Raw genomic sequence first — 27,290 nt, forward strand, 5'->3', positions numbered from 1 at the left:
CACGTCAGCCACCACTGCAACAGTCCATTGGCATATATTTAGGCCCAGCACCCAGGCAGAGGAGAGAGGTCCCGTAACAGACAATCTGGCTTCATGTCAGCAGAGAATTAGTCTGCATGTCATAGCAGAGAATCAGGCTTCACGTCAGCCACCACTGCAACAGTCCATTGTCATAAATTTAGGCCCAGCACCCAGGCAGAGGAGAGAGGTCCCGTAACAGACAATCTGGCTTCATGTCAGCAGAGAATTAGTCTGCATGTCATAGCAGAGAATGAGGCTTCACGTCAGCCACCACTGCAACAGTCCATTGGCATATATTTAGGCCTAGCACACAGGCAGAGCAGAGAGGTCCCGTAACAGACAATCTGGCTTCATGACAGCAGAGAATCAGTCTGCATGTCATAGCAGAGAATCAGGCTTCACGTCAGCCACCACTGCAACAGTCCATTGTCATAAATTTAGGCCCAGAACCCAGGCAGAGGAGAAAGGTCCCGTAACAGACAATCTGGCTTCATGTCAGCAGAGAATCAGTCTTCATATCATAGCAGAGAATCAGGCTTCACGTCACCCACCACTGCAACAGTCAATTTTCATAAATTTAGGCCCAGAACCCAGGCAGAGGAGAAAGGTCCCGTAACAGACAATCTGGCTTCATGTCAGCAGAGAATCAGTCTTCATATCATAGCAGAGAATCAGGCTTCACGTCACCCACCACTGCAACAGTCAATTGTCATAAATTTAGGCCCAGCACCCAGGCAGAGGAGAGAGCTCCCGTAACAGAGGATCTGGCTTCATGTCAGCAGAGAATCAGTCTGCATGTCATAGCAGAGAATGAGGCTTCACGTCACCCACCACTGCAACAGTCCATTGGCATATATTTAGGCCTAGCACACAGGCAGAGGAGAGGTTCATTCAACTTTGGGTAGCCTCGCAATATAATGGTAAAATGAAAATAAAAATAGGATTGAATGAGGAAGTGCCCTGGAGTCCAATAATATATGGTTATGGGGAGGTAGTTAATGTCTAATCTGGACAAGGGACGGACAGGTCCTGTGGGATCCATGCCTGGTTCATTTTTATGAACGTCAGCTTGTCCACATTGGCTGTAGACAGGCGGCTGCGTTTGTCTGTAATGACGCCCCCTGCCGTGCTGAATACACGTTCAGACAAAACGCTGGCTGCCGGGCAGGCCAGCACCTCCAAGGCATAAAAGGCTAGCTCTGGCCACGTGGACAATTTAGAGACCCAGAAGTTGAATGGGGCCGAACCATCAGTCAGTACGTGGAGGGGTGTGCACACGTACTGTTCCACCATGTTAGTGAAATGTTGCCTCCTGCTAACACGTTGCGTATCAGGTGGTGGTGCAGTTAGCTGTGGCGTGTTGACAAAAGTTTTCCACATCTCTGCCATGCTAACCCTGCCCTCAGAGGAGCTGGCCGTGACACAGCTGCCTTGGCGACCTCTTGCTCCTCCTCTGCCTTGGCCTTGGGCTTCCACTTGTTCCCCTGTGACATTTGGGAATGCTCTCAGTAGCGTGTCTACCAACGTGCGCTTGTACTCGCGCATCTTCCTATCACGCTCCAGTGCAGGAAGTAAGGTGGGCACATTGTCTTTGTAGCGTGGATCCAGCAGGGTGGCAACCCAGTAGTCCGCACAGGTTAAAATGTGGGCAACTCTGCTGTCGTTGCGCAGGCACTGCAGCATGTAGTCGCTCATGTGTGCCAGGCTGCCCAGGGATAAGGACAAGCTGTCCTCTGTGGGAGGCGTATCGTCATCGTCCTGCCTTTCCCCCCAGCCACGCACCAGTGATGGACCCGAGCTGCGTTGGGTGCCACCCCGCTGTGACCATGCTTCATCCTCATCCTCCTCCACCTCCTCCTCATCCTCGTCCTCCTCGTCCTCCAGTAGTGGGCCCTGGCTGGCCACATTTGTACCTGGCCTCTGCTGTTGCCAAAAACCTCCCTCTGAGTCACTTCGAAGAGACTGGCCTGAAAGTGCTAAAAATGACCCCTCTTCCTCCTCCTCCTCCTCCTCCTCCTGGGCCACCTCCTCTTCCATCATCGCCCTAAGTGTTTTCTCAAGGAGACATAGAAGTGGTATTGTAACGCTGATAACGGTGTCATCGCCACTGGCCATGTTGGTGGAGTACTCGAAACAGCGCAACAGGGCACACAGGTCTCGCATGGAGGCCCAGTCATTGGTGGTGAAGTGGTGCTGTTCTGTAGTGCGACTGACCCGTGCGTGCTGCAGCTGAAACTCCACTATGGCCTGCTGCTGCTCGCACAGTCTGTCCAGCATGTGCAAGGTGGAGTTCCACCTGGTGGGCACGTCGCATATGAGGCGGTGAGCGGGAAGGCCGAAGTTACGCTGTAGCGCAGACAGGCGAGCAGCAGCAGGATGTGAACGCCGGAAGCGCGAACAGACGGCCCGCACTTTATGCAGCAGCTCTGACATGTCGGGGTAGTTGTGAATGAACTTCTGCACCACCAAATTCAGCACATGCGCCAAGCAAGGGATGTGCGTCAAATTGGCTAGTCCCAGAGCTGCAACGAGATTTCGCCCATTATCACACACCACCAGGCCGGGCTTGAGGCTCACCGGCAGCAACCACTCGTCGGTCTGTTGTTCTATACCCCGCCACAACTCCTGTGCGGTGTGGGGCCTGTCCCCCAAACATATGAGTTTCAGAATGGCCTGCTGACGTTTACCCCGGGCTGTGCTGAAGTTGGTGGTGAAGGTGTGTGGCTGACTGGATGAGCAGGTGGAAGAAGAGGAGGAGGAAGCCGAGAAGGAGGAGGTGGCAACAGGAGGCAAAGAATGTTGCCCTGCGATCCTTGGCGGCGGAAGGACGTGCGCCAAACAGCTCTCCGCCTGGGGCCCAGCTGCCACTACATTTACCCAGTGTGCAGTTAGGGAGATATAGCGTCCCTGGCCGTGCTTACTGGTCCACGTATCTGTGGTTAGGTGGACCTTGCTACAGATGGCGTTGCGCAGTGCACACTTGATTTTATGGGATACTTGGTTGTGCAGGGAAGGCACGGCTCTCTTGGAGAAGTAGTGCCGGCTGGGAACAACATACTGTGGGACAGCAAGCGACATGAGCTGTTTGAAGCTGTCTGTGTCCACCAGCCTAAATGACAGCATTTCATAGGCCAGTAGTTTAGAAATGCTGGCATTCAGGGCCAGGGATCGAGGGTGGCTAGGTGGGAATTTACGCTTTCTATCAAATGTTTGTGAGATGGAGAGCTGAACGCTGGCGTGTGACATGGTTGAGACGCTTGGTGACGGAGGTGGTGGTGGTGGTGGTGTTGGTGGTACATCCCCTGTTTGCTGGGCGGCAGGTGCCAACGTTCCTCCAGAGGCGGAGGAAGAGGCCGAGGCGGCAGCAGCAGAATAGGCCGAGGCGGCAGCAGCAGAAGAGGTAGCAGGGGGAGCCTGAGTGACTTCCTTGGTTTTAAGGTGTTTACTCCACTGCAGTTCATGCTTTGCATGCAGGTGCCTGGTCATGCAGGTTGTGCTCAGGTTCAGAACGTTAATGCCTCGCTTCAGGCTCTGATGGCACAGCGTGCAAACCACTCGGGTCTTGTCGTCAGCACATTGTTTGAAGAAGTGCCATGCCAGGGAACTCCTTGAAGCTGCCTTTGGGGTGCTCGGTCCCAGATGGCGGCGGTCAGTAGCAGGCGGAGTCTCTTGGCGGCGGGTGTTCTGCTTTTGCCCACTGCTCCCTCTTTTGCTACGCTGTTGGCTCGGTCTCACCACTGCCTCTTCCTCCGAACTGTGAAAGTCAGTGGCACGACCTTCATTCCATGTGGGGTCTAGGACCTCATCGTCCCCTGCATCGTCTTCCACCCAGTCTTGATCCCTGACCTCCTGTTCAGTCTGCACACTGCAGAAAGACGCAGCAGTTGGCACCTGTGTTTCGTCATCATCAGAGACATGCTGAGGTGGTATTCCCATGTCCTCATCATCAGGAAACATAAGTGGTTGTGCGTCAGTGCATTCTATGTCTTTCACCGCTGGGGAAGGGCTAGGTGGATGCCCTTGGGAAACCCTGCCAGCGGAGTCTTCAAACAGCATAAGAGACTGCTGCATAACTTGAGGCTGAGACAGTTTCCCTGGTATGCATGGGGGTGATGTGACAGACTGATGGGGTTGGTTTTCAGGCGCCATCTGTGCGCTTTCTGCAGAAGACTGGGTGGGAGATAATGTGAACGTGCTGGATCCACTGTCGGCCACCCAATTGACTAATGCCTGTACCTGCTCAGGCCTTACCATCCTTAGAACGGCATTGGGCCCCACCATATATCGCTGTAAATTCTGGCGGCTACTGGGACCTGAGGTAGTTGGTACACTAGGACGTGTGGATGTGGCAGAACGGCCACGTCCTCTCCCAGCACCAGAGGGTCCACTAACACCACCACGACCATGTCCACGTCCGCGTCCCTTACTAGATGTTTTTCTCATTGTTATGGTTCACCACAACAACAAATATATTATTTGGCCCAATGTATTGTATTCAAATTCAGCGGGATATAAATTTGAGGCCTAGTATTTAGGCGCTGGGTGACCGGTATGGATTTAGTGACAGAATTAGACTTGGAAATGCACAGAAGCGTGTGTGTGTGAAGTTATTCTGAATGACCCAATGTGCACCTTGAATATTATATACCCTTTTAGGGATAGATTTCAAATAGCTCTGATATAGCAGAAACCACTAAATTATGAAATTGCTAAATTGGGAATTGTACTTCAACCCAGAACAAAAAATGTGCTTTGACGGACACTAAATATCTTGCCCAGCAACAACAGTACAGCGGTGGGTAACGAGAGATTTAGAGGGAATTAAATTTGAGGCCTAGTATTTAGGCGCTGGGTCACCGGTATGGATTTAGTGACAGAATTAGACTTGGAAATACACAGTAGCGGGTGTGTGTGAAGTTATTCTGAATGACCCTATGTGCACCTTCAATATTATATACCCTTTTAGGGATAGATTTCAAATAGCTCTGATATAGCAGAAACCACTAAATTATGAAATTGCTAAATTGGGAATTGTACTTCAACCCAGAACAAAAAATGTGCTTTGACGGGCACTAAATAACTTTCCCAGCTACAACAGGACAACGGTAACGAGAGATTTAGAGGGATTTAAATTTGAGGCCTAGTATTTAGGCGCTGGGTGACAGGTATGGGTTTAGTGACAGAATTAGACTTGGAAATACACAGTAGCGGGTGTGTGTGAAGTTATTCTGAATGACCCTATGTGCACCTTCAATATTATATACCCTTTTTGGGATAGATTTCAAATAGCTCTGATATAGCAGAAACCACTAAATTATGAAATTGCTAAATTGGGAATTGTACTTCAACCCAGAACAAAAAATGTGCTTTGACGGACACTAAATATCTTGCCCAGCAACAACAGTACAGCGGTGGGTAACGAGAGATTTAGAGGGAATTAAATTTGAGGCCTAGTATTTAGGCGCTGGGTCACCGGTATGGATTTAGTGACAGAATTAGACTTGGAAATACACAGTAGCGGGTGTGTGTGAAGTTACTCTGAATGACCCTATGTGCACCTTCAATATTATATACCCTTTTTGGGATAGATTTCAAAGAGCTCTGATATAGCAGGAACCACTAAATTATGAAATTGCTAAATTGGGAATTGTATTTCAACCCAGAACAAGAAATGTGCTTGAACGGACACTAAATAACTCGCCCAGCTACAGCACTAGGGACAGATTTAGCTGGATATAAATTTGAGGCCTAGTATTTAGGCGCTGGGTGACAGGTATGGATTTAGTGACAGAATTAGACTTGGAAATACACAGTAGCGGGTGTGTGTGAAGTTATTCTGAATGACCCTATGTGCACCTTCAATATTATATACCCTTTTAGGGATAGATTTCAAATAGCTCTGATATAGCAGAAACCACTAAATTATGAAATTGCTAAATTGGGAATTGTACTTCAACCCAGAACAAAAAATGTGCTTTGACGGACACTAAATATCTTGCCCAGCTACAACAGTACAGCGGGGTAACGAGAGATTTAGAGGGAATTAAATTTGAGGCCTAGTATTTAGGCGCTGGGTCACAGGTATGGATTTAGTGACAGAATTAGACTTGGAAATACACAGTAGCGGGTGTGTGTGAAGTTATTCTGAATGACCCTATGTGCACCTTCAATATTATATACCCTTTTTGGGATAGATTTCAAATAGCTCTGATATAGCAGGAACCACTAAATTATGAAATTGCTAAATTGGGAATTGTACTTCAACCCAGAACAAAAAATGTGCTTTGACGGGCACTAAATAACTTTCCCAGCTACAACAGGACAACGGTAACGAGAGATTTAGAGGGATTTAAATTTGAGGCCTAGTATTTAGGCGCTGGGTGACAGGTATGGGTTTAGTGACAGAATTAGACTTGGAAATACACAGTAGCGGGTGTGTGTGAAGTTATTCTGAATGACCCTATGTGCACCTTCAATATTATATACCCTTTTTGGGATAGATTTCAAATAGCTCTGATATAGCAGAAACCACTAAATTATGAAATTGCTAAATTGGGAATTGTACTTCAACCCAGAACAAAAAATGTGCTTTGACGGACACTAAATATCTTGCCCAGCAACAACAGTACAGCGGTGGGTAACGAGAGATTTAGAGGGAATTAAATTTGAGGCCTAGTATTTAGGCGCTGGGTCACCGGTATGGATTTAGTGACAGAATTAGACTTGGAAATACACAGTAGCGGGTGTGTGTGAAGTTACTCTGAATGACCCTATGTGCACCTTCAATATTATATACCCTTTTTGGGATAGATTTCAAAGAGCTCTGATATAGCAGGAACCACTAAATTATGAAATTGCTAAATTGGGAATTGTATTTCAACCCAGAACAAGAAATGTGCTTGAACGGACACTAAATAACTCGCCCAGCTACAGCACTAGGGACAGATTTAGCTGGATATAAATTTGAGGCCTAGTATTTAGGCGCTGGGTGACCGGTATGGATTTAGTGACAGAATTAGACTGGGATATGGCCAAAAAATGAACAGACTATTGCTGGTTAAATGCACTTGGTGTGACAGCTTCACCCTGATGTAGGCTTTAGCCAAAAAACAACCACACCATTGAGGGTTAAATGCACTTGGTGACAGGCGCAGCTTGCCCCTGATTTTGTATATGGCCAAAAAATGAACAGACTATTGCTGGTTAAATGCACTTGGTGTGACAGCTTCACCCTGATGTAGGCTTTAGCCAAAAAACAACCACACCATTGAGGGTTAAATGCACTTGGTGACAGGCGCAGCTTGCCCCTGATTTTGTATATGGCCAAAAAATGAACAGACTATTGCTGGTTAAATGCACTTGGTGTGACAGCTTCACCCTGATGTAGGCTTTAGCCAAAAAACAACCACACCATTGAGGGTTAAATGCACTTGGTGACAGGCGCAGCTTGCCCCTGATTTTGTATATGGCCAAAAAATGAACAGACTATTGCTGGTTAAATGCACTTGGTGTGACAGCTTCACCCTGATGTAGGCTTTAGCCAAAAAACAACCACACCATTGAGGGTTAAATGCACTTGGTCGCAGCTTGTGCTGGCGCACCACAAGACACAAAATGGCCGCCGATCACCCCAGAAAAATGAGACTGACAAACGGTCTGTGCAGCCTAAAAACAGTGAGCAATTGAGGATCAGCAGCTCAATGATCCACAGCTGCAGATCGATCAGTTAATCAAGTCCTTTGGAGGAGTTAATCTGCCTAATCTCGCCCTACTGTCGCAGCCGCAACCTCTCCCTACGCTAATCAGAGCAGAGTGACGGGCGGCGCTATGTGACTCCAGCTTAAATAGAGGCTGGGTCACATGGTGCTCTGGCCAATCACAGCCATGCCAATAGTAGGCATGGCTGTGATGGCCTCTTGGGGCAAGTAGTATGACGCTTGTTGATTGGCTGCTTTGCAGCCTTTCAAAAAGCGCCAAGAAAGCGTCACAAAAGCGCGAAGAAAGCGACGAACACCGAACCCGAACCCGGACTTTTACGAAAATGTCCGGGTTCGGGTCCGTGTCACGGACACCCCAAAATTCGGTACGAACCCGAACTATACAGTTCGAGTTCGCTCATCCCTAATAGTCAGTGATTTATCCGTGAGGATTTTCATGAAGGATCCGTGTTTGGTCCATGTGTTGAAAATTAACTATAAATAGGCTGTAAAACACGGATGACGTCCACGTTGGATTTGTGTTTTTCAGGGACCTATATACTATAATGGGTGTGATGGATCCATAAAAAGTAGACATGCTTCCGTGCTAAAACACGGATGTGTGAATACACACATTGAAATTGATAGGTACGTGTGCTGTCCGCGGAGGACACGGACAGCACACATTCTTGAATGATTGACGTGTGGATAAGGCCTAAATAATCATTTTATCTAATTCCATTTTTCACATATAATACAGTGCAACCCTGAAGCTCCAAAGACAAGGCGCAATGTAGAAGGTGTTGAGAATGCACAGAATACCAACTTGATTGAAATACCTACAAAATCCAAGCAGGAGAGTTTGACACGATGCTTCTGCCTGGAGGATTCATTGATGAAAACGGTAAGAAAAAGGATGTCTGTCTGCCAGAAATCGGGCCAGGGGCATAACTATAGGGGAAGCAGGGGAAGCGGCTGCTTTGGGGCCCTGACCTAGAAGGGGCCCATCCAGGAGGAGGAGGAGGACTAAAAGATTTGGTCAGGGCCCCCTCAACAGTATTACACAATGAAATTATATATAGTGGCAGTATAGACAGTGTATAAAACGGATGGAACAGCTGCCGGCCCTGGTCTGAGAGAGCGATCTTTACTAGCCACAGGAATGGAGGCGGCATGAAAGAAAGGGGTTGTGAAAAAATTACTGGGGGAGGGGGGCCCCATAAAAAAATAGCTGTGGGGCCCAGTCATTTCTAGCTATGCCACTGAATGGGGCCTATGAATATATATAGAAGGCTGTTACTGGTATAATGTATGTATCATGTTTAATACAGAGAAATTCCTCTATGGCATCCTATACACATAGCTTTTTTTGTAGTGGTGGTTTATTTTGGCGTGAAAGAAGCCATGAATTTAATTCGTTTTTTACAAGCATATTTTGGCTATTTTTATTTTGTATTTATTCATAGAGTACATTATTGCATACAAGGTAAAAAATTTGAAGAAAAAAATGCCACAAAAACACTGTATTGGTGCATTATAAATTTCATGATTCGCTTACAGCTAAATGTTAGTGTTTTTGGAAGAAAAAAATGCAAGTTTCAAATAACACTATGTATAAAACCACCATAATCTGTTAACAGTGGCACCATATTTCGTTCTAAATTATTCAGCAGTTCTAGAAAAAATATATAAAACTCACTTGTGGAGAACTTTTAGTATTGCAACCCAATATAAAAATGAACACAAAATATACTGCTGTTTCTTGTAAAATTTGACATTATATTGTACCAAATTGTCAGATACATGAAAGATTTTTTTTTTTTATTCTTAATTTTAGAACAAAGAAACAATGAACCCTAAGACTGGCCACAGTAATTTAGATAGCCGTTGGCCAAATTATCGTCCCTCTGATCACCCAACCCTCCGATACATGCTCACCTCGTCTGAATGTGTATGCATTCTTAATAGAGGGGAAGAAGTTGTCAGACTCCTTCCTTTGGTGGCTGCTTATCTTCCTTGAGAAGAAAATGATTGGCATGTTGAAAACCAAGAAGCCACATGGCAGCTTGCCAACTTGTCCTGCTGAGATTGGCCATCTTAATTTAAAGTTGGCTTAGGCCAGTTTCACACTAGCACTAAATGATTCGGCAGGCTGTTCCAGTAGAGGAACAGCTTGCCAGAGTTCATCACATCCAGAATAGCCTGAAGTGGCTGGTGCACCTCCGTGCCCCATTGACTATAATGGGACCCGGTAGTAATCCAACCTGTTTCTAAGATTAGTGCCGAGATTTAGCTGGACAAATACTGCTGCAAGCAACGTTTTTTGGATGGCCAAATCCCAGCACTAATGCTAGAAACAGGCCAGTTCCATGCCGGGTCCCATTATAGTCAATGGGGTCTGACGGAGAAAGGTAGTATTCGACAATGCTGGATACGATGAACTTTGGCAGGCTGTTCGGGTAGAGGACAGATTATTTTAACGCTTCTGTAAAACTATCCTAATATAAAAAGAGTTATTAAAAGTAGTGGTAAATCATGCACAACCCTTGATGACAGAAATGAGGATAATGAATCTGTCCAACTTTAGCCAGAAAATGGCAGACCTTGTTGCAGGAGTTGTCCATGATTAAATAACTCATAGCCATTTAGGAAATGCTGAGCTCATGAATGGCTCCAGAACATATACTGAAAACAATGAATGCACAATACTTTATAAACACCAGTCCTGTCTCCCTGCTGGTGGTTTCAAGAGGGTTGCAGAACCATATCACCATCACCCACTAAAGTATCAAAACATAACATTCTTGAAATTGTGCATATGCATCTGGTACCATTACAAGTAGATATTTTATACAAGAGGACATAAGTTGCATGTATACAGAAATAATACAGCAGATTGACTTGCAGATGAATTTTTGATAAGATCAATTTTTGGAACTGAACATATGTATTTGATAACATTATTAGGAGCTATTTTTGTAGCTACTTATGTTCCAGATTTATGGATTGAGAACAAATTATGCAACAGATTGCCTTGCAGATTTATTTTTTATCAAATTTTACGGAGGAAATACATTTTTAAAGTTTAAAACTGAAATAGAATTTCACTCCAAAATTCTTAATCGTTGATATGTTGTCAGGGGTTTACCAGAACAGTACTGTATAAATATTTTCCAAGTAGTTTAATGCACTTGATTGTGAGAGAAGATGGTATTGATTAATCCGAAGTAGCTCTTTTTATGCATTAGGGACTCAAATAGAAGCAAGGAGTGGTTTTATTGAGCACAGTATGCTTAATGCTTTGCAAATTTCCCAAATGTCACTTTTTTATTTCCTACTTCTAGTCTTTGAAAATTCAGTTTTCATCTCCTTAAACACATTTCTTTTCCCTTGATCTTTAAATACATACTATAATCATGCTTTACTTAAATTAAAAAAAAAAAAAAAAAAAAAAAAAAACCTGTTAAGTATCCTGCTCACAGACTTCTTACTTTTGAGGCTTAAAAAAACCTGTAAATTAATGTGGGATTGGGGTAAGTTACATCACTACAAGAATAACTACTCTATATGCAGATATTGATTTGGAATCATTTTTTTTTCACAATGGCATCATTCTCACTTTAGCAATATCAACAGCTGATCAATGGGGGGTCCCGAGAGTTGGACCCTCATTGATCTGATATTAATGATCTCTCCTGAGGACAACCCTATTATTATGGATGCCCTCTAATATATCTTTAAAACAATCTCTTTTCAGAATAAATACAGAGAAGCAAAATACTGTCCAATAGCAAACCTCAGATTTGTGACTTTATAGACAACATTGCACCTAAATTTCGGGGCAAATGGCGTTCCTATGCCACCATCGACACTTTCTAAAAAGAGGGAGTGACACGGGTGTGATGTTGGCAGTGCAATCAGTCACATTTACTATAATTTAGGCTAGTTTACCAGCGGAAATGATGATTGAAATCTAGTCCAGCTACCAGCTATAGTAGATTTCAATCCAGGCACGTAGACTGCCAGAAGATGCACTTATTTCATGAGAAGGCATGCGTCCCACCATAAATTAAGTACTTTATCCGATGGCACAAGGGATATCAAAGACTGAAGTACAAGGCCGGTCTTTAATAAATAAGTTCTACTGTGGACCTCAATTATTAAAACAGTCCAGTAATAAATCTGTCTTTGCTGTTCGTAGTAACCTATCATATCCCAGTTTTTACTTTTCCAGAACAGTTTGGGAAAATACATCTGAAATTGAGGACTTAGTGAGGTACAGTCTGTATACAACAAAGCCATAAATAAATGAGGCCATACATTTTACTGTAATATCACATCAAGGGATTGAGGGACATTTATCAAGACCAGCTGTCACGCTCCAGTGTGGGAGGGAAACACCACACCGAGCAAGAGGGAAGGGGTGACAGGAATCAGGCCTGAGAACTAAGGAAGAAAGAAGGACACCTCCTAGTAAAACCCTAACCAAAATCCAGACTATCAGTATGAACAGACCCCAGAGGTAGGTGTGTTTATACACACCAGTACCTAGAGTCCTATCTAGCCCTATAGGACCCTGGTACTAATGGAAGGGACAAGACTACCTGTTGCTTTAAAAGGAAGAACGAACAGGAGTCTCCCTCAGGCCTAATACAAACAATAGGGAAATGCAACACACAGAACCCAAACAAAATACAAAAGGGAAAGGAAAGACTTAACCTCAAAGGAGCAATACAAGCACCAGAAACTCTGCCGAGATCCACACACCAACAATCCAAAACTGAAACTGAAGCTATTAACCGCAAAGCACTGTGGGAGAAGCAACTGTAAATAAGGAAGATTAAATGATCACATTAGCAACACCTGAGACAAGGAGTGTGGCCATAACATAAACAACACAGACGCCTATTGATCCACAGGGGAACCTGTCAGATCAAACCACGTGTTGCCAATCTCACAGATCTCCTGCTACCTGTTGCAGGAACGTCCATGACACTGGCTTCCCAATATCCTAATCTTGATCCCTGTTTGCCAGAGTGTGATGCATTTAATTTATTAAGAGGCAGATGCCTCTTAATAAATAAGTCACATCTCTGGCATTTCATAAGCCAAATACTGAAGTCTACTCCAGCTGGGGTCTGGCATAGTCTTCAGCTATAACTTACTCGAGTTTCTGGTGTAAGTTATAGTAAATCTGGCAAGCCGTTTGAAGTTCCGCCCTTCCCACTAGCCCCATTTCCTTTAGAAAAGTGGCAGGTGCACCTAAAAGTCACAAATTGTAGCACAAATATGGTGTGCACCTTTTTACTCCACTATTGTGGCAAAAAGACATTGATGAATGTGACGTTCAGATTTCCATGAATTTGGCCAAGTGACACATATCTGGTAATATTCATTATACCCTTAGAACATTAGATTTAATTTTGCTGAAAATGCAGCTATTTTTTGTGAAAATGAACTTTTTTCTTCTTTCTGTCTTCAAAATGTAATACATTTAAAATTATATTTTATATAATTGTGGGAAACATACAGAAGACACAATATAGTAGACACAATACCATATATGAATGAAAAGAAAACATGTTATAAAGATCATACATATTGTCATCACATCATTCTTCACTAACTGAAAAGCAGAACCACATGATATTCGCATGTTCCAAGCCTGCCGACTACTGAAATGCTTTAACATCCTGTTTATTTGGACATTTGCATATGGCAGCATTTATCGCATGGAACAATAAACCAAAAAACATGGTTGTGACTTGAACTCCATCTAGACAACGTATGAACAATATTGTTGTACCGATGTACTGTGACTTGCATTGTGGACTGCACCTCTGATCAGATGTATAAAGTTGTGGACAGTACACTATTGTCACACCAGAAGTTCGGGCCTGCCACTGTCCTGGTGTCTAGAGCAGGCACAGGCGTTGCTCCTCTCTCCCTATGTGTATTGAAACCAGTGCTCAGTGAACTTCCTTTCAGTACTGCAAGAGTTAATCCTTTCCTCTCGCTCTTTGTGCAGCTGCTGATTAAGGTGCTGTTCAGCCTCCCTATTTAACTGGGCTATGGATCCACCTCCCTGCCTAAGTATTGGAATTTCTAGTGTCTAGTAACCAGCAAAGGTGTAATCTCTTGTCTGACTACCCTAGTAGCGTACTTTGGCTGACTACCGATTCTGCCTCTACCTAGACCTTGGAATTGCCATCTGGATTACACACATATTCAGCCTGTCCTGACCTTGGAGTGTATTCAGACTACACCTTTTGCCTGCTCCCTCAGTGCTTTGCACCAATCTCTCTGACCCCATGGTTCAGTTGCCATCTACAACAGGACTACACCAAGCAGCAGCGGCCTGTTTGGTTCCCTGTAGAAAAGTTCAGATCCCTGTACAGGGGTTAAAGAGTGTATTCCAGTGAATTGCCAGGACAACAGCTCTAGGTTTAGCTCATTCAGAATTCAGAATTTTGCGGAACGGTTTCGGACCCCTTCATTTCAATAGGGCCACAAAAGATGCGGACAGCACAGAGTGTGCTGACCGCATCCGTAGTTCTGTTCCGGGCTCTGCTGAAAAGATAGAACATGTCCTATTCTTGTCCACAATTGTGGACAAGAATAGTCATTTTCTATTATGGTTGCGGCTATGTGCAGTCCGCAAATTACGGAACGCACACAGCCTGTTTCCGTGTTTTGCGGATCAGCAAAGCACTACGGCCGTCTGCATGGGCCCTTACCTAAATAGGGAAGTGAGGTTCAAAGGTCTGATATATGTAAGACTAGTTGTAGTTCATAAAAAATGGCTAAACGATGAACAAAAATTAACTTTTGTTCTGTCTTATTAACTCTTTAGATGACCTTCATTATCCCTTGTTCTCTGGAATGTTGCTTAAAGTGATTTTTCCAGAATTACTATTTAACATGTATGCTCATGTAGTTGCTTACTTCGTGTACATCTTCCCCATGCTTTTCTTTTTCAATTTGGACTCTCCTGACCCGTTTTCACAATGTAAACCAATCCCTCTGGTTTGTTTTCATCCTGTATGTAGCACTTCCTGCTGCTGTATCCAACCAAACCCATGATGCACTTATTTCTCTGCCACAGCTCTAGCACCGCCCATAACAATGCCGTGATAGTTTATAGCTCCTTCCGCCCAGCTAGTTACATAGACACTCCCCTATCACTGGCATGCACATGGACGTAACATCGCAGGAAATAAGAAAGAGCTGTATGGACATGGTCATGTGACCCCACCCCAGAACAGAGCTTACTAGCATTAAGGTAAAAGACACATTACAAAATTACAACTATCTTCAGAAATGATTATTTTAGATTAATATATACTAATTTTAAGGGAAAAATCTGTGTAACTAGTCTTTCTATGCTTCAGTGACTGACAGCAATCTTTGTACGCACATTTGTGGGAGGAACACTGTCAATCACTGATAAGACCACCTACGTGACTCCTAAGTTCAGAATGAGCAAAGATTTCAATAAAAATACAATCTATGTTGAATTATTTCCCCTAAATGATGTCTGCAATTTCATGGTGACAGGTTCTCTTTAAATAAGTGTCACCTTTACTGCCATTTCTCATACAAGCAAATGGTGCCCATGCTCATTTGTCCCTCCATCTGTACAACTCTACCCTGAAAACATAGTTGGTAGGTCAATTACATAATAGAATCTACGTAGACTGAGCCACAAATTCTCATTTGTGAAGTCTGTATAAATCTAGAAATCCTAGAAACATGTAAACCCCATACATCTATAAATATCTGTGCCACCTACAAGCTGGTGACTGCGTGGGTGGCACTGTTACCTTGCAGCATTGGAGTCCTGGGTTTGAATCACACCAAAAGGCAACATCTGCTTGGAGTTGTAATTTAGCCCTCTCTTGTGTGGGTTTCCTCCAGGTTCTCCACTTTCATCCCATGCTTCAAGAAAATACTGAGAGGTTACTTTAGAATTTGGGTTGTGAACCCCAATGGGAGTGATGATACCCTCTGTAAAGCGCAGTGGAATATGTGTGTGGTATACGGTATATGAAGAAAAAAAGATCAGAAATAATTTCCTGCAGAATGTGCATAACTGTGGTCCCAAACCAACATTGCTCTCCATGTTCACATGCTTATATGGCACCTTCTTAATATCAGTTGATATTGCAGTTATAGCTGCCATGTACTGGATTTCAAAATGGCATCCATTTAGTTAAACAACGTGATGTGAATGTTATCGGCACAAGACCAGACAGATTGCGTGCAAGGACATTTGCATGAATCTTACACCTTGTTCCTATGTGTTTCTGGATGCTTTCCATTGATCACTCCTTATCTAGTGGGAGCCTGCCAAGTTTCCCTCTGTCAATGTGCCAGTCTGCCATTGATGATTTACACAGACCCTTCCTTCCCTTTGATTGTTCAGTATTTGAGTCATCTGCCAGCTCTGTGTGAGGGAAATAGCCGACCGCTGAATGTGCACAGCAGCTACTCAGATAAGTGGTGTGTGAAAGAGCGCACATTTTAGAGGCAGGGGCGACACTATGTGACATGTCGCCTTTTCAGAATGTCTCGCTTATGTGACATGTCGCCTTTTCAGAATGTCTCGCTTATGTGACATGTCGCCTTTTCAGAATGTCTCGCTGCTTCTGGCATTTACCTATTCACACATTTGAAAGTTATCATGACATGAAACAACACTAGTTTGCCAGAGTAAATTGACGGAGCAAAAGTTTGTACTGCATTGGGAACTTTTTGTGTAGCCTATAAGTGTAGTACACTACTTTATCTCATCTTCTGATATTGTTTCAACTATATCAAGCCCCCTTAAACTAAAGTTGGCTTAGCCTGGAAATTTTGTAGGGACTAGACATGTATCTTATGTGTATTGAGGCCTCCTAAATCACTTGATAGATGGCATTGAAGCAAAGAAAGATTGGGCACATTGGACTTCAACAGTCAGTCTTTTTGTTCACAGTGACAATAGGCCACCACTTATTGTCCCTGTGATAAGAATACATTGAGAATACATGCTCGTGTGGCGAAGAACATGTGTATGGGGGAGTCAGGAAAAACAATGTGCATTCAGCTGTCAAATATTGAAGGCACCTTAAGGCTATAGACATCCTTGGAGCTTTTTTTTTCATTATTGCATTGTACTTATTTTGGCCTAAAAGCGCCTCTCTACTTTAAAACATTTTAACTGTACTGTATGCCTTCTACAGTGTTTCACTGTGTTTCACTTATGCCTATCCCATGCATGCTTAAACTCCTCCACTGTATTTGCAGCTACCACTTCTGCAGGAAGGCTATTCCATGCATCCACTACTCTCTCAGTAAAGTAATACTTCCTGATATTACTTTTAAACCTTTGCCCCGCTAATTTAAAACTATGTCCTCTTGTAGCAGTTTTTCTTCTTTTAAATATTCTCTCCTCTTTTACCTTGTTGATTCCCTTTATGTATTTAAAAGTTTCTATCATATCCCCTCTGTCTCGTCTTTCTTCCAAGCTATACATGTTAAGGTCCTTTAATCTTTCCTGGTAGGTTTTATCCTGCAATCCATGTACCAGTTTAGTAGCTCCTCTCTGAACTCTCTCCAAAGTATCAATATCCTTCTGGAGATATGGTCTCCAGTACTGAGCACAATACTCCAAATGAGGTCTCACTAGTGCTCTGTAGAGCGGCATGAGCACCTCCCTCTTTCTACTAGTAATGCCTCTCCCTTATACCCAAGCATTCTGCTAGCATTTCCTGCTGCTCTATGACATTGTCTGCCTACCTTTAAGTCTTCTGAAATAATGACCCCTAAATCCCTTTCCTCAGATACTGAGGTTAGGACTGTATCACTGATTTTATATTCTGCTCTTGGGTTTTTACACCCCAGGTGCATTATTTTGCACTTATCCACATTAAATTTTAGTTGCCAGATTTTTGACCATTCCTCTAGTTTTCCTAAATCCTTTTCCATTTGGTGTATCCCTCCAGGAACATCAACCCTGTTACAAATCTTTGTGTCATCAGCAAAAAGACACACCTTACCATCGAGGCCTTCTGCAATTTCGCTGATAAAGATATTAAGCAATATGGGTCCCAGAACAGATCCCTGAGGTACCCCACTGGTAACAAGACCTTGGTCTGAATATACTCCATTGACTACAACCCTCTGTTGTCTGTCCCTCAGCCACTGCCTAATCCATTCAACAATATGGGAGTCCAAGCCCAAAGACTGCAATTTATTGATAAGCCTTCTGTGTGGGACAGTATCGAAAGCCTTACTGAAGTCTAGATAAGCGATGTCTACTGCACCTCCGCCATCTATTGTTTTAGTCACCCAATCAAAAAAATCAATAAGATTAGTTTGACATGATCTCCCTGAAGTAAACCCATGCTGTTTTTCATCTTTCAATCCATGGGATTTTAGATGTTCCACAATCCTCTCCTTAAGTATGGTTTCCATTAATTTCCCTACTATTGATGTCAGGCCTTACTGGCCTATAGTTGCCCGATTCCTCCGTACTATCTTTCTTGTGAATGGGCACAACATTTGCTAATTTCCAATCTTCTGGGATGACTCCTGTTGCCAGTGATTGGTTAAATAAATCTGTTAATGGTTTTGCTAGTATTATATTTAAATTAAGTTCTATATTTTCATTCTGTTGTTAAAGGGTTGTTCCCAACTCAGATATTTATAGCATATCCACATATATTCACATATATTCAGATCTCAGAGGTAGGACCCTAACTATCAATCATTTAGGTTGTATCTTGTGGATAAGCTATAAATGCCTAATTTGGGAATGCCCCTTTAAAACTGCTTCTCAGCTGATGTTCCTGCAGGCAGTCTACTTCTCTATATCCCTCCTTTGTTTTTCCATAAATTACCGTAATTACAAAATATCAGTGTTGTGTCTAGGTCACAAATCCTTTCTCACCCCAATATACCATATAACTAATTTCCCATACCCTATATACCGGATTACTTCCCATACACAGCTGAGAGATTTCTGGACATCAGGCCATCTATGCCATGTTAGTTTTCTTCAGCCTTACAACACCTTAGGGCTCATGCACACGACCGTATGTATTTTGCGGTCTGCAAAAAACGGATCTACAAAAAGTATGGATGACATCCATGTGCATTCCGTATTTTGCGGAACGGAACAGCTGGCCTCTAATAGAATAGTACTATCCTTGTCCGTAATGCGGACAATAATAGGACATTCTCTATTTTTTTGCAGAACAGAAATACGGACATACGGAAACGGAATGCACACGGAGTAACTTCCGTATTTTTTTCTGGACCCATTGAAATGAATGGTTCCGCATAAAGTCTGCAAAAAAAATGGACACCGAATGAAAATATGTTCGTGTGCATGAGCCCTTAGTAGGAGGAAAGTAGGATTCCTAGTAATCAATGAGACAATACTAATACCTTTTTCATTTTAAACAAATTTACTAAGCTTTTCCATATGGAATAATAAATAGATTATTATTAGTAGAAATAGCAGATCTTATATACTGAACACTGATGTCACCCGCTCCCGTAACTAGAAAAACCAAACCCTGCATGTGAAAAGCACTTTATCCCCAGACACATGTCATAGTAACTCCTTACAATGCTCCATTTAGTTAATGCAGCTAGTAATAAAGGGGAAATTAAATGGTGAAGAAAGCCTTGAGCGATTTTATCAGTGATGGACACATAAAAAAAAGTTATTTAAATTGGCTCGATTTGTTAATATATTTAAAATGGTCTCTGGCATAAAAAATCCACAGGAAGCACGCAGTCTGCCACATTATACATTTACCGCAATGTAGGGGCATTATAGTCTCAGCAAATATATTCGTTGTATAAGAAAAGGTTGTGCAGACCTTTGGTTGTATCAATTACTCCTGGTTTTCAGGTTGTCTGTTTGCTGTCGTTGAATGGGATCATCATTGTTTACTTCAGGTTGTGAAAATGTGATCTGGTGCTCCACTTGTTGCAAGATAGGGTTTAGAGCAGGGATGGCCAACTGCGGCTCTCCAGCTGTTACAAAACTACAACTCCCAGCATGCCCAGACTGCCTACAACTATCAGCCTACAGCAAGGCATGGTGGGAATTGTAGTTTTACAACAGCTTGGAGAGTCGCAGGTTCGCCATCCCTGGTTTAGAGGGCAAGGACACATGTAGACGCCATTGGGGGGTGGAGATGTGTTTAAACTGATTGCAAACGGTCGTTTGGTTTTGCAAGTAAAATTGTTTTTAAGCACAAAATCATGGTTCCATTAATGAGCAGAGCCTTAACGGATTTAGAAGAAATACCACCCACAATGCCCCTCCTATAGAAGATACTTACCCAGTCCCCGACTCCCGTGTCCCTCTGGAATGCTGCAACGGCAACTGCTGCATCTTCCCATCACGCGGATCAAAACTGGCAACAGGGAGATGCAGCAGCGGCCGTTGCAGGGTTCCAGGGGGATACTGGAGCCGGAGACTGGGTAAGTATCGTCTACAGGAGAGGCCTGGGCATTGTGTGGGGAGGGGTTATTTCTACTGTTGGATAACCGCTTTAATGGCCATACCTGCAAATTTTGTGGCCATTAACAATGAATCTTTGAATCCTCCCACACAGCATGTCTGCACGGCCCAGCCATATCTTACTTGTGCCTGCTACTTGTGGTCATACCCTGAAACAAAACATGTACTGTCCATCACGTGACCAGACAACCTTTTTTTGTTTTTTATTTTTTAATTGTTGTTCTCCAATTGGCCTTTTATATTGGCACTATTTTAGGGTATATATAATTGATTAGCTGATTTTTTTTGTTTGGGGGGGTTGAATATGTGGGGAAAAGAACATATCCATCATTTCTTTTAATGAACCCTGCAGTATGAAAAATAAGAGTTACTATCATTGTTGTAGTACCAAATATGTTTTGGGGTTTTTATTTTTTATTTTATTTTTTTATCATGAGTAGGAATAAGGATTTTTTTTATATGAGCCAAGGATCAGGGCAACATTCATTCATATGAACATTTGTTCCTAATAAATGGCTGGTGAAAAGATGCCACAGATCACCCAAGAAATGAGGAAACGTTTGTTTGTCAGGTGATTGCATGTTTCGTTGGCAGCACATCGCCCTGTGTAAGCAGGTATGGGACAAACACTGAAACTGTATGTAGTAACCATCATTTATCCACATACAGAAATGCTGATGGTACATTTAAATGCAGCAAACAAGCGGGCAAGGAGTGGGAATGGACTTCCTCATACCTGATCACTGCCCGTGTGAAGGGTTCTAAACATGGGGTCAGTCATGTGATCAAATCATGAGACCCCCAGTCACTCAGTTGTCCAGGTATCTGACATTGATAATGTACCATATTTCTATCTATAGCAACCTCTCATCATCGTGTCTATCAATCAGAGAAGCAGTATTCTCCCTGTATCTCCTATATTTGTGTATGCCTTAACAGTTAAAGGGGTTTTCTGGGACTTCAATACTGATGGCCTGTCTTCAGGATAGGTAATCATTATCGGATCAGTAGGTGTCTGACTTCTGGGATTCCCACTGATCAGCTGGTTGAAGAGGCTGTTGCTCCGGGGAGCGTTGCAGCCTCTTATTAGACTAATAAAGTCATATTCATTGGTCATATGTCCTATTTGCAGTCTAGTCTCATTCACATGAATGGGCCTGGGCTGCAATACTGAACACAGTTGCTATCCAATGTAGAGCACTGTGTCTGGTAAGCTGTGAGGAGCGCTCACCAGAGCCTCTTCAAACAGCTGATCATTAAGGGTCCAAGGAGTGACCTATATCCTGAATATAGGTCATCAATATATTACTAGGGGAAAACCCCTTTAAAAGCATTAATAACATTGCCAGTCACCATTTTTCCTTGTAACAGTGTCGTCTACAAACATCTCATAGCAGTGACTGACAGATGTCCTCTTACAAAAATGTCACTCACAGATATCACTCCTAACAATGTATGCTGTAGATGTTCCCAAAAAAAGTATCACAGAGGTACTCCTTCGGAGTTTATTTAGATGAGCAGTGTTCCCATCCATGAACAGACAGCCCATGGGCTAAACACTAAAGCATTTTAGTCAAAGGACCAATTCACATGTTCAGTTTTCTTCACGGACTATCTTTCCATGCAGAGAAAATTTGCATGCATGAGTTTGGTCCGATTCTCCTGCTATGCTCACCCATTCAAGTCAACATATTGGTGAGAAAAACAAACAGCACATGGACGCCATCAGAGTGTGGACCATTTCACGGACGGAACATAGATGAGTTTACAATCACTTACTAAAGCCCGGGTGTCGAACCCTCGCCGATCAGATATGATTACCTATTCTGCGAATAGGCTATCAGTATAAAAATCTCAGAAAACCCCTTTAACAACAGCTCAGGAAAGAGGGCAGCCCGCATAATCATGTTTAGGAAATAGAATTAAAAAAAATATGCAAAAAAAAAAAAAAGGATATGCATCTCTATTTGGTTTTAACAGGCAGAAAAAAATTATAGGTGGTACATTCCCTTTAATGGCTATGTACACCTTTGGCACATTTTTTTTATGATTGCATTTTACTCATTTTGGGTTAAAAATCTTTTTTTTTATTGATCTTTATTAAAAATATTCAGCTTTTCTGTCACAAAAGGATTACTGTTTGTCTAGCTGTTTGAATCGTACTTTCATTTTGTGCTAAATCTAATCTCTAAATTTCTAAAAGGTCTTAAAAACTAATTTAAGCCATCTTATCAGTAAAATAAGAATTGAGCTGTAATGGTTGTTTAGGAGATCAGAGATAAGGAGCCGTTAGCTGAGCTGCCTGACAGAAAATAGTAAAATCACAGAGCCTGCTACTAGAGACTCTCGAAGCTGTACAGAGAAAGGGGCTCAACATTTTTAACAAAGACCAATTAAAAAAATGATTTTTATGTCAAAATGAGTACAATGCAATAATTAAAAAATAGTTGTACATAGCCTGTACCTGAGATGATCTATAGGTAGCACCCTGTTGTTATCAAATTAGCAGTTAAAACAAGGAGCACATATACTGTATGCGGGATGGTGCATATATTTCTAGGAAGTGTTGCACAGATTAAGCAGTTCTCTTCTAGAGCTTGTTGGCTTAATTTCCTGATCCTTTTCCTCATTCTTTTTCCTTGTGTGTGGAACATGGTGCTGTGTGGGATTCTATGCAGCATCAAGAGACACGGAATATCAAAAATAAGTATGGAAGTAAAATGAAAGGAAGGGTGAAAGAGCGATGATATAAAAGTGAGGGATTTATGTGGCTAACAAAAAAAAACTTTTATGCAAACCTCAAAAACCATTAGTGGTGAGAAGGTTGGAACTTGGAAGGGAATCCACCACTCACTGATCTGAATGGGTGCTGACGATGCAGGATTCATTTGTCTTGAGTGCTTGAGAACACATTTTAATAAACTGGCCAGGGGGAAGGAAACAAACGAGCCGGATAGGATGATTGAATAATTCCTGGCATCTCTGTACCTCAAGAGATAAAAAAAAATGATAAAATGATGTCTGAGGCTCTGGTATATAGTATTGTATCAGTACACATGCACATTGTGATAGAAATTCCCAACTTCCGTGCATCCTCTGCAGACCAACCATGGAACTGCAGACTATCGAGTTTACTTCTTGGCATTTTATAGATTTATGGCATTTGAGTATTTGTCTTGGTTTGAGTCTGTTTGTGTCTGGACTAGACCAATATGATAAAAAAAATGTACACGTTTGCCTTTCCGGCCCTGACGCCAGTGAGAGGAAACGAGACAGCTCTGCAGAGTAATCTGTGCATGACTGTCCTCTTCCTCCCCCTGCTAACAGCCCATAAGCTGTATTTTAATGCAATAACAAGCATCACCCAGCCGTTTTGGACATCACCTTGAGTTAGTTAGTTAATGTTCCATGGGAACCGAAGGATTGCTGGATAATTATATCATTGCATGGTCAATAAGCTAATGTATTTAGAATTATGTTTTGAATGACAAATGTGTTACTTGTCAGTAAAAGTTGTATACCAGTCTCATAAAAAAGTTGAAATATGTATTTAGTATTTTATAAGCTGCAGAGCTGTAGCTTTAAACAATTCCAGCTAGTAAAGGCTCTGAAAAATTGTAATGAGATTGGTAAAGCTATCCTTTAAAGAAAAGTCATTTCCTGCGTTTAATGTACACACTAATGCCAAAAAAGCTTAATTTAAAGAAGAGCTGTAAATTTTTCTGATATGTCTGTCTGTATTAGAGAGTACTTCCTGAAGAAATTTAAATTCTAGAGTATATTTTCATAACCCTGCATTGTACCATTCCTCTGTTATTCCTGCTAGAATTTTATGAACAAATTGACTGGGTGTTGCCATTCCCCTTGTCAAAGGGGTGGTCCCCTACACAGTTGCCAGAAGTAGAAGAATATAAGTCTCTCTTTACTAAGTGCAAAAATGAAGTTGTAGTACATCCAGCAGTAGTTATATACAGTGCAATTTCCCTTCCCAGATATTGAGTTATTGTGGGTGGTAAAGTGATGGATGATGGCACCTCTGGTATGTTATATTTTTGATGTCTCTCTCCTGAACTTACAGCTGTAAGTTAGTACTTGTGGCTGTAGGTGTCAACTGTGTAATACAGCCTTTTATGAGTTGGTCTAGCCTGGATGTGATCTACGTGATGGGTGTCTGAGCTGTAGTCCCTCACCTGCAGCAAAGTCTGGATAGCTGTGGTTGCTGGTTAATGACTGTAAAGCTTTAGTTTTGAAGAGATCTGTACTTTTTGGATCCTTCAGTCTCTCTGAAGTAGAGTGGTCTCACAAATGAGCTAGGGGCAATAGCATATGCTTCTCACAGCACCCTGTCCTAGCTAAGAATCCCCATCTTGAAAGGAATCAGGACCAGCCCACTCCTACCAAGAGGGGAGGAATGGGGTGGTTAGCCCCATCCATATGCCAACTATACCTCACCTGCTGGTGTACAGTGCAAACATGACATAACATTACAAACATTACATACCGAACCAAACTTTGCAGATACCCCCCCAGTCTGGGGTACTGCAGCTATTATCTGCCAGGACCAACTCTATAGTATGGAGACACAAGAACTCTCTGAAACTGGCATTCCCATGTATATCTCTTTTAATAGTTTCCATTTGAAAACTGCAACATAAGGGAGTGTGAGGGTTATAGCAGCAGTGAACAACCTCCAACTGTCTAGCTGTTGTGAAGCTACATTTTCCAGTATGCACCCTTCATTTCTATGAGAGCAGTGCCAGACTGGGACTTAAAAGCAGCATTGGCACTCAAACCCTCCAGCCCACATATAATATCACCCCCATGCAATGTGTAACTCCCCAGAGTGGTGTTATGCAATGTGCCAGTCCGCAGGGTAGAACACGTGAGGTTCACGGTGGGCCGAAAGTTACACCAGTTCATCGGTTACTCACAGTTAGCAGATGCCTCGTTGGGCCAGCAGTGCAGTGAAGGGGAGAACAGCACTAGATTCTCCGGCAGTGATGGCCAGTTCGCAGTGTTCGCCTGCGAACACATGCGGACTGCCATCTTGACTAGTGATGAGCGGCAGGGGCAATATTCGAATTTGCGATATTTCGAGAATATTCGGGTGAATATTCGCCATATATTCGCCATATATTCGCGAATTCGTGATTGCGAAAATTTCCATAAAATTTGCATACAAATTTGCATGAACTGGTATTTTCAAAAAAATCTAATATTCGCAATTACGAATATATTTAGAGATATTCTAAATATTCGCAAATTCTCGAAGTGCCGATATTCGCAATAAGAATTAGCAATTTGAATATTCGTGATCAACACTAATCTTGACACACAAGTCCGGCGATGCACAGGTAAGCCCTTACCTGTGCCTGTGCCGCGAGCCGGTCTGAAATCAAATGCGGTCAGCAGGAGCAGGCAGTTCCAGCCGCCGGGGCCTTCATCGGGCTGTTTTCGGTACTGCTCCCGCTGACCGCATTTGATTTCGCTTACCTGTGCATCGCCGGACTTAGGCGTCAAGATGGCAGCCCGCATGTGTTCGCAGGCGAACACTGCGAACTGGCCATTACTGTTCTCTGGGGCACGCTCTATTACAGGGGACACCGGCCAGATGATGATCAAGGTGCCCTTGATGGTGATTAGGTTTCTGAGTGCTTGTGCGGCAGGGCCCCTGACTTAGGTAGTGTCGTGACGCCAGCACCTTGATGATGCAAGATGATGAGAGTGGTAGCAGTATGGAGATAGAAGAATGAGGCAGATTTGAATCCAACTGAGAACTTTACTGTAACCAGGTTCTTGATAACAGTTTATATCCAGTTATAAAACAGTCTCTTATGAACATGCAGATTGGATGTGGTAAATCCCAGTAACAGGCTGTACATGTAGTTATGTCCCAGGCTATCGTACGTAGTTGTGTACTCACTGATATTCAGCTCTTTGCCTTGCTTCAGTCTCAGTAGAGGTAGTTCAAGTCTTTATCTTCTACACACAAGTGATGTAACAGATATCTTATCTGTCCCTAAAATAAAGGTGAGGCTGCCGAAAGCTAATAAATCCTTCACCTTGATACAAAGGCGCCTAGAGCCTAGAATAATGTGTGTAGTGCAACTGACAACCTGGTAACAGGAGTTTCACATAAGAATGAAATACAGCATGATATAACATATGACATAATAAGCTTTTGCAGTGCCCACGTACACTAGTGGGACACTGCATTTATCACTCCTGCACCCTGATAGTGTCTTTTATGGTCTAACCTAAATGCCACCAGATGTATTTTTGTCCAGGTCCTCTACATTGTGCAATTCTATTATTGTTATGCAACTGTTTATTACATCTAATGTGCCTGGTTCACCAGCAGGTGGCAGTGCAAATGGCAGAGCTATAGTTGGAGAGAATGGAACTTACCAGTTAACTTAACTTAGCAGAAGTTCCCAGTTAGTTCTAGTCTTCCCTAGACAGGGGAAGGGAGTACAGAGACACATCACTACCTGATGTGCCCACGCCAGCCAGAGCACCCTAAGCTCTGTTGGCCATGGAGGCAGAAGCTTGGAAGCCTCAGGAGCCAGGAGAATAGTTCCTTGGCTGAAACTAAGTCAGAATAAAGAGTGGAGTGCAGCATAAAGAAGAAATAAAAGTTACTAAGCTAGCCTGTCAGTACAGCAGAGAGAAAGAGATAAAGCAGAGTTAAGTTTGCCTGCCAGTTCATGCTAAAGCCTGCTGGAACCAAGACAAAGCCTAAAAAAAACTGTTTGAAGAAACGTTTATTCAAGTAAAGCTGCCATTGAACTTCATCCCAAGGTCTGGAATCAAGTTATTCTTTCAAATCCCTTAATTATTTCCCCTATTTATTGCTTCAGAGCCAAAGCCTGGGGTCCAGCAGTGTCCAGGTAGGAGCACCGTGACACACATAAACAGACATATAGGCGGCACCAAACCACTCGGCATTCCTACTAAACCTGGGACGCAATATAGAGGGCCCTGGGGGGAGGTGGCCTGTTGCAAATGTGTATCCCGGTATCACTGTGTAGTCTCCACTCCTGGTTTTG

At 42.9% G+C, this 27,290-nt stretch overlaps 1 protein-coding gene across 7 annotated transcripts in view; it reads left to right on the forward strand.

The window, feature by feature from the left end:
* The window catches only part of COL16A1 (collagen type XVI alpha 1 chain), a 226,071-nt gene that overhangs the window by 60,466 nt on the left and 138,315 nt on the right, over window positions 1-27,290 (forward strand). For all 7 annotated transcript variants that reach the window (XM_044286553.1, XM_044286551.1, XM_044286554.1 and 4 more), the window contains exon 8: window positions 8,479-8,622. In XM_044286553.1, the coding sequence (XP_044142488.1) occupies window positions 8,479-8,622 (144 nt within the window). The remainder of the gene's footprint in view (window positions 1-8,478; window positions 8,623-27,290) is intronic.

The sequence above is a fragment of the Bufo gargarizans genome, chromosome 3 (genome assembly GCF_014858855.1).
Source record: "Bufo gargarizans isolate SCDJY-AF-19 chromosome 3, ASM1485885v1, whole genome shotgun sequence".
NCBI lineage: Eukaryota > Metazoa > Chordata > Amphibia > Anura > Bufonidae > Bufo > Bufo gargarizans.